This window comes from Saccostrea echinata, unplaced genomic scaffold, assembly GCF_033153115.1.
Source record: "Saccostrea echinata isolate AGI-Se365-2 ecotype Australia unplaced genomic scaffold, CSIRO_AGI_Sech_v1 ptg000059l, whole genome shotgun sequence".
Classification (NCBI taxonomy): domain Eukaryota; kingdom Metazoa; phylum Mollusca; class Bivalvia; order Ostreida; family Ostreidae; genus Saccostrea; species Saccostrea echinata.
Genome location: NW_026889808.1, coordinates 303,029 through 309,810, shown reverse-complemented (window position 1 = coordinate 309,810; position 6,782 = coordinate 303,029). Strand labels below are relative to the sequence as shown.

Genomic DNA, 6,782 nt, shown 5'->3' with positions numbered 1-6,782 from the left:
CTTCAAGTTGGATCTGTCTGACTAATATGCTTAATTCTGTACATGTAAAACTACGTCTATATTATTCTTTTGAGCTTCCCGCCTTATGTTGAACGATATTTGAAAAAAAAACATTGACTTTTTTCAAGAAAGCCACTTTTTTGTATTTTGAGTTTAAAAAAATATCCGCTCCTACCTCGTACAACTTTTCTTATTTCATTTGATACTTAATATTTTTTTAAGTTTGCCTTTCAGCCATTCACGGATTTCTTTCAGAAACATTTTTCGATTTGAAATATTTTTGATTGAATTTTCCACAAAATCATTCCAATATTTACCAGTAAAATATGTGATTTTTAATATATATATATATAATCATTCTAAAACTTCACAAGAATAATCAATTTAAAGTAATTGTTTAAATACGTTACAAAAGGTAAGTGTTGAATGCTAAGATTCTGTGAACTTCATTGTGGTGTTGTAAAATATATTTCTGAAACATATTCGATTCATAGCAAATCTAGGTTGCCTGATGTCTACATACAGTTCTGTTAATATTCAGGAGATGCTTCTATGACATATTATTGCAGCCTTAACAAATTGTAGACTTTAACATTAAATCATAATTCTGAGCTTTTGAAAAACATTTGACAGAGAGGGTAATTGTGATACATGAACAGAATGTTACAAATAACATTCTAGTATTTATTCTGTGACACCAAATACATTTCTGTATTGCTGGAAAGCCAGACCTGTTACACATTTAAATCGTTGTGCTGAAAATACATTTGACGCTATCGATGTGTCATACTAAATGGGGATTGATTTCAGCGCGCCACTTATGCGTAAAAATCAGGCAATTTTGATGGCTATACTGATGAGGTGAGTACGACACGTAGCAATATTTAGCTACTTAAGAATTTCAGTCATCCAAGAAGATGGATGATATATCATTAAAATGGGGTGAGTCGTTCGCATGAATTTTCAATTATGTGAAAGATAAGAACAACAGTCATTAATTCAAAGCTAATTTAAGTTATCTCACGGTTTGCTTATTTTTAAAATAAAAATATTTATTTATCATTGAAAATTATACCTGAAATCAGAAAAAAAAAAAACCGCAAACACTGTAAAACACTCTATCTATGACATATATTACGTACCAAGCTCACTCTCTGACAAACTTATTACTTGCATGTAAATAAACATACATGTACCCATTGATGCACCAAATAAATCAAGAAGAGAAGATGATGTAATGTAACAAACTCAATACTGTATGACTTGGCATTGCCACCTTGATTACAAAAATCCTTCCAAATACATGTATTTTTGTAAACGAAGGTAAAATAAAGTAAATATTATTCATCATTGATTAAATTTAGAAATGGCTTTTATTTTTGTTTCAAGAGGTCTACAGAACATTGAGGAATTCTCTGACTTTAAGAACCCTCTATACACTGCATTCTAAAGAGCTCGAATTCAATGGTATTCTTTGCAGTTAGAGTGATCTGCCTTTAGACCTAACATAAAATAAATTGAAAACAGAGGTTTAATTATTACTCAATTTGTAATCAATTCAATTATTCTTATTATATCATTTGGCCCAGATGAATCAGTTGAACAATTTATTTGCATATATTTCTTCGATTTAAGTAAGCTAAAGTGATTTCAGTTCCCTCGCACTTCATTGTCTTAATTTTAAAACTTTCCGTTGGGTAAATGGTAGGTACATGTACCCTACGTTAAAAATTAAAGAGATAAATTCCATATTTACATCTTTTTTATGATAAAGTTTCCTTGGAGACCAAAAAACATGTTTTATTGATGTACAGAGGATCTCTATAGAAATAATAAGATTATTAAAAATTTATTTCTTATATATGTATATATTTCATACCGGAATCTATTTTCAAAAATACAATATCACATTTAAACATATCTTAAACTTACTATTTCTTTACATGATTATTAAAACTTAGAATTTGTTTACTTTATTATTTTACATTTATATGGATCTATATGAAAAATATCCCAAACTCAATTAAAGATATGCTTAATTGCTACAATAAAAACAATAAGATATCCTTTCATTTTAGAGTGCAAAATAAAGTCAATGAATGGAAATTTACAAACCTAAAGGAAATGCTGTGAAAATAGTATAATATTACAACACTATGGAAATCTCTCTCAACACAACCTTAAAGGTACCAAAATGTTCAAATTGTCAGGTTAACAAAGAATACTACTGCAAAACGTGTAAAGGAAATCTATGCGTTCTTTGTAAAGAAAAACATGTGACCGACCTCGATGGCAAATACCATGATGTAGTGATTGACTGCTTAAGAAATGAGGACTTTATGATACCGGAGTCTTGCGAGAGACACTCAGACAGAAACTACAAATACTTGTGTCAATCGTGTGAACATCCAATTTGTGAGAAATGTAATGATCATCATCACAGACATAAAATATTGGACATTACAATTGCTTATAAAACTCAAAGACAACAAAGCTGGAACAGATTTGTTGATATCAGGAGCGAACTGCTACTGTACAACCATGCCATCATGGCTGAAATAAAATCTGATTATGGTAAGTGTCAATCAGCTCTGACTCAACTCCAGTTAAAAATGACATCACAAGCTCAGACGCAAAAGACTCTGATAGACATAGCGGTAAAAGATACCAAAGAAATATTCATTTACTTGAATTCGAAATTTCAAAAATCAAGACGAACAATCAAAGGTATAGAGACATATGTTTTCGGTTTTGAACAGTCAACTAATAAACCAGTTCAATTTTTATCATTTATAAAAAGGAAATTCATTCCCAGGATGAAGGGCATTCCAAAAACCCTTGTTATTTCCTTACAAAATGAAATGAACTTAAAGGAAATGAGTAGATTACTAGGAAAAGTCCACTTTATTGAGACCAGAAAAAGACGGGTGGAAAATGACCGACTTCTGAGACTTGTGACTAGACCAGTATTACATAATACTATCACTATTCCATGCACCAGCTGCAGAATTAGTATTTCTTTTGTGACGTCAGACCGGATCTGGGTAAGTGGTTATGGCACGAATCTTTTCTTGGTCGACTCTACTGGTAGCATTTTACACCATCGGACAGATGTACAAAATGCCTCTTGTTGTTCCCAGACAGTGAGCCCAAGTGGAGAACTAATTTATATAGACTTGGATTTTAATATCACCAAACTTTGTAAGGACAACGAAACAAAAATTATATTTATGAACATATTTGAAGTAGAGAAACCATGGAATATTTACTGCTCTTCAGCCTCCGGAAATCTGCTTGTCCTGATGAAAAGTTGTGATCATTTATATTTCAAATGTGAAGAAGCTTTTATAATGGTATTTAATAGATTTGAGCAACTGGTCAGAGTCATCATGTTTGATATTGTCAGTGGTCAGAAACTTTATAATAATCCTGAGCTTATCACAGAGAATCAAAACGGAGATGCTATTGTTTCTGACCAGATTTACGGGAATTATTATGAATATTCATATTTAGTTGTGACAGACCGCAAAGGAAATTATCGCTTCAGTTACTACGGACCAACAATTGACTCCCAACTAAGTGTGGAGCCTTGGGGAATATGCACAGATTCGCTATCAAACATCCTGATAGCGATTCCATAACAAGAACAGTGCAGATGATTGACAAGGATGGCATTTTTTTCTTTATTACTAACTAAAGAACACGGTATAATACTTCCCAGGAGTCTGAGTTATGATGACAGATCTCAACTTCTCTGGGTTGGATCATCGGACGACAACAAGTTGCGGTGTTCAGACATATCAACAGACAGAACCACCTTGAAAAAAGTTAAAAAAATAAGTAAATCAATAATTTATAAAAATATTGTCCACAAATTATAATGTATTTTAACTATGTGTAGTGTTTGCATGAGTGTTGTGTTCATGTATGTTTGTGTACTTAATGTCAGCAGGAAGTGTTAAATCTCAAAACATTAAATGAATTTTTGGTGGAAATGTTTTTAAGTATGTAGAAGCACACATCAAGCCTTTTACACCAATTAACAAAACCTTTCTTCACAATTTACTTGTACTAAGTCTTTCACTAAAATATGGAAAGACCGGAGAGCCTTTTCAATACCATTTGTGCAAAATTAATTCAGAAATAATCAAAAAACAAAAAGTTAGGTGTGTATATTAAGTAAAAATAAAGAATTTTCATTCAATCTGCTGATTGAAACACGAAATCACTGTCAGTTATGTTAATGCAGTATATCCTTTATTTTACTGTTCTTATGCTATCGTAAGCCTGTGTCCTTTACAATCGACCGATCTTGTCTTTTTCAACGAAAACAAATTAATTACTTTGTTTTAGTATTAGGAGAAAAAGAGCAAAAAATAGCATTGGTTTTATATGGGTCTGTTTTTCATTTTCAGAAATTTCACTAATAACATTTAACACATTTTAATAATAAGGATGCATTGTCTTTCTTTAAAACTATTTTATTTTTCCTTACCAGTTGTAATATGTTTTTTTTTTTTGTTCGTTTGTTGTTTGTTTTGCGTTGTTTTGTTTTGTTTTTTTGTTTTTGTATTGTGGGGTTTTTTTGTGGACAGGAACATGCTTAATTTGAGGTGCTTCATTAAATCGTCTTTTGGCAAGAGCATTCACTCAATAGATCTTTACCATATTCTAAAATATAGAAAAATATATTTTTTATTTGAAAAGTGCTGTGACTTTTGTGACTGCAGACTGGATTTGTTTTAGGGACACTTTTTTTTTTAGACCGACCAAGCTGGTAACATTACACCATCGAACAGATATATAGACTGCTCGGTATGATACAGACACAGACGATGAAACTTAATTGTTGGAGAACAGATTTATATATACTTTGAAATTGAAATATATGCCCCTTCCAAAAAATAATTAGATACTGAAATGTGCTTTGGGAAATCTTAAGGAATAAATTAGAATAAGCCGTGCCCCGAGTAAAGGATATAACCCACCTCCATCATGATATGTGAAAAGATCGCAGTTTTTGCCCCCCCCCCCCGAAAAAAGGGGGAAAAAGAAAAGAAAAAGAAAAGAAATGAACTTCCAAAACCGATACTAGGACATACATTTTACCGCCAAAATACCTACCCGGAGCAAAATAGTAAACGATCACTCCTCAGAAAAAAATTACTTCTCCTTTCAAAGTGACTTGGATAAACGCGAGTCATTGTAATCAAATATGGATATTACGAACAGCAATCAAACTCAAGAGTCTATTGAAAGTATACAAAAAGAAAACAGAGCAAACACGGACTTCTAAAGGTCCAGGCTTTTTGATATAATTGACAGCTGCTTTTTCAATAAAAAATGGAACTCGCAAATTTATTTACCTCGTCATTGGTCATTTTGCAAAATTTAACTTTTCAATCGTCAACTTCCCTTACTTATGCAGCAATATAGTAGTGCCCTCATCACCTGCATATGGGGTGTATATCTCTCAGTAAAGCATGCTCCACGTATGTACAATTTCTAAAACGAAGTAAGATATTGACAAACAAGTTGATGAAACAAGAATATCGACAGTCTCTTTGAAAGTCATCATTTCGTAAATTCTATGGTCGATACAATGACCTTGTAAGCAAATACAATCTATCATGAAGTCAAATACTGACTGACGTTTTTCATAGTAATTGTTAGGCCAATATTTACCTAGTGAATTGTCGACGGATTTTCCCGTTATATCCCGATTATGACAAGAAGCACACTGCGGGTGTGACCGGTTGGCATGGGATGCTCACCTGGGGATGGCACGTGATCCCACCTCTGATGTTTTAGAGGTCCGTGTTTACTCTGCTCCTGATTTGTATTGTTTTAATGGACTTTTGAGCTTGAATACTGTTCATTTTCTGCACATATTTCAAACATGTCGAGTTGAAGGCCACAACAAGTGCTATCTTTTTGTCATTTACAAATTTTTTAATAAATTCTGCTTCATTTGAATACAAAAATAGGTCTGATAATAACAAGGTGCAATTGTTACCCATGGGTAAAAATAATGACTTCAAATTAATACCCATCTTTTTAATTTCACCTTCAGAGTACATGTGTGTACAATTGGAATGTCTTTAACAAAATAATTTGCAAATGATCAATTAAAGGTATTTGAATTTACGAGTTACATGTTTTTTTAAAAACAAGCAGCTGTCTATGATGTCAAAAAATCCTCGATTTTAATATATATTGGGAAATGGTTGTATAAAGTGTTGAAAAGTCGTTCGTTTTAATACGTTTTATTAACCATGGTAAAATTTTGTGATTTCAAATTTTCTAAAAGTTCCCTGCATTGGAGTTTTTAAGTATCCACATGTGATTTACACCACTTCCCGAATATATTGTTGTACAGTACTCCTGAAGTTTCTCCTTCACTGATGCTTATATTTTAGTGAGGAATAAGGAAAGAGGCTTGGTACATTGTAGAACTTTAACTGGAACCCGCTATGTATCTTTGTTTGTAAGGATATTTATGAAGCTTAGGAATCCAGCATAAGTATGGTAATTCAAATTCATTTTGATTGTTGGAAATATTAAAAATATTTAAAACTGACAGATGATTTTGAAGAATTTCCTCCTTAGAAAGAGAGCTATGGATATAATTTGGATTACCGCTTGCAGAATTAAATCCCAATTCCTCTAAAATACAATTAAATTAATGAGCCTTACAAATAAAGACATTATTGTACCCTGCTTTGTCAGCTGGGACCAGTATATAATGATCGTGTACTCTATCTCATTCTTTTTTCACTTCT

General features: G+C 32.1%; 1 protein-coding gene across 1 annotated transcript; it reads left to right on the top strand.

Annotated features, from left to right (window-relative positions):
- Positions 1-2,156: 2,156 nt before the first annotated feature.
- Positions 2,157-3,641, top strand: LOC133174770 (uncharacterized). The gene has a single exon (XM_061309865.1). It carries the CDS (start codon positions 2,157-2,159, stop codon positions 3,639-3,641), a length of 1,485 nt encoding a protein of 494 aa, XP_061165849.1.
- The last annotated feature ends 3,141 nt before the right edge of the window (positions 3,642-6,782 follow it).

Excerpts from the sequence above, each read along its gene's own strand:
- LOC133174770 (XM_061309865.1), top strand. The coding sequence starts at position 2,157 with ATGGAAATCTCTCTCAACACAACCTTAAAGGTACCAAAATGTTCAAAT.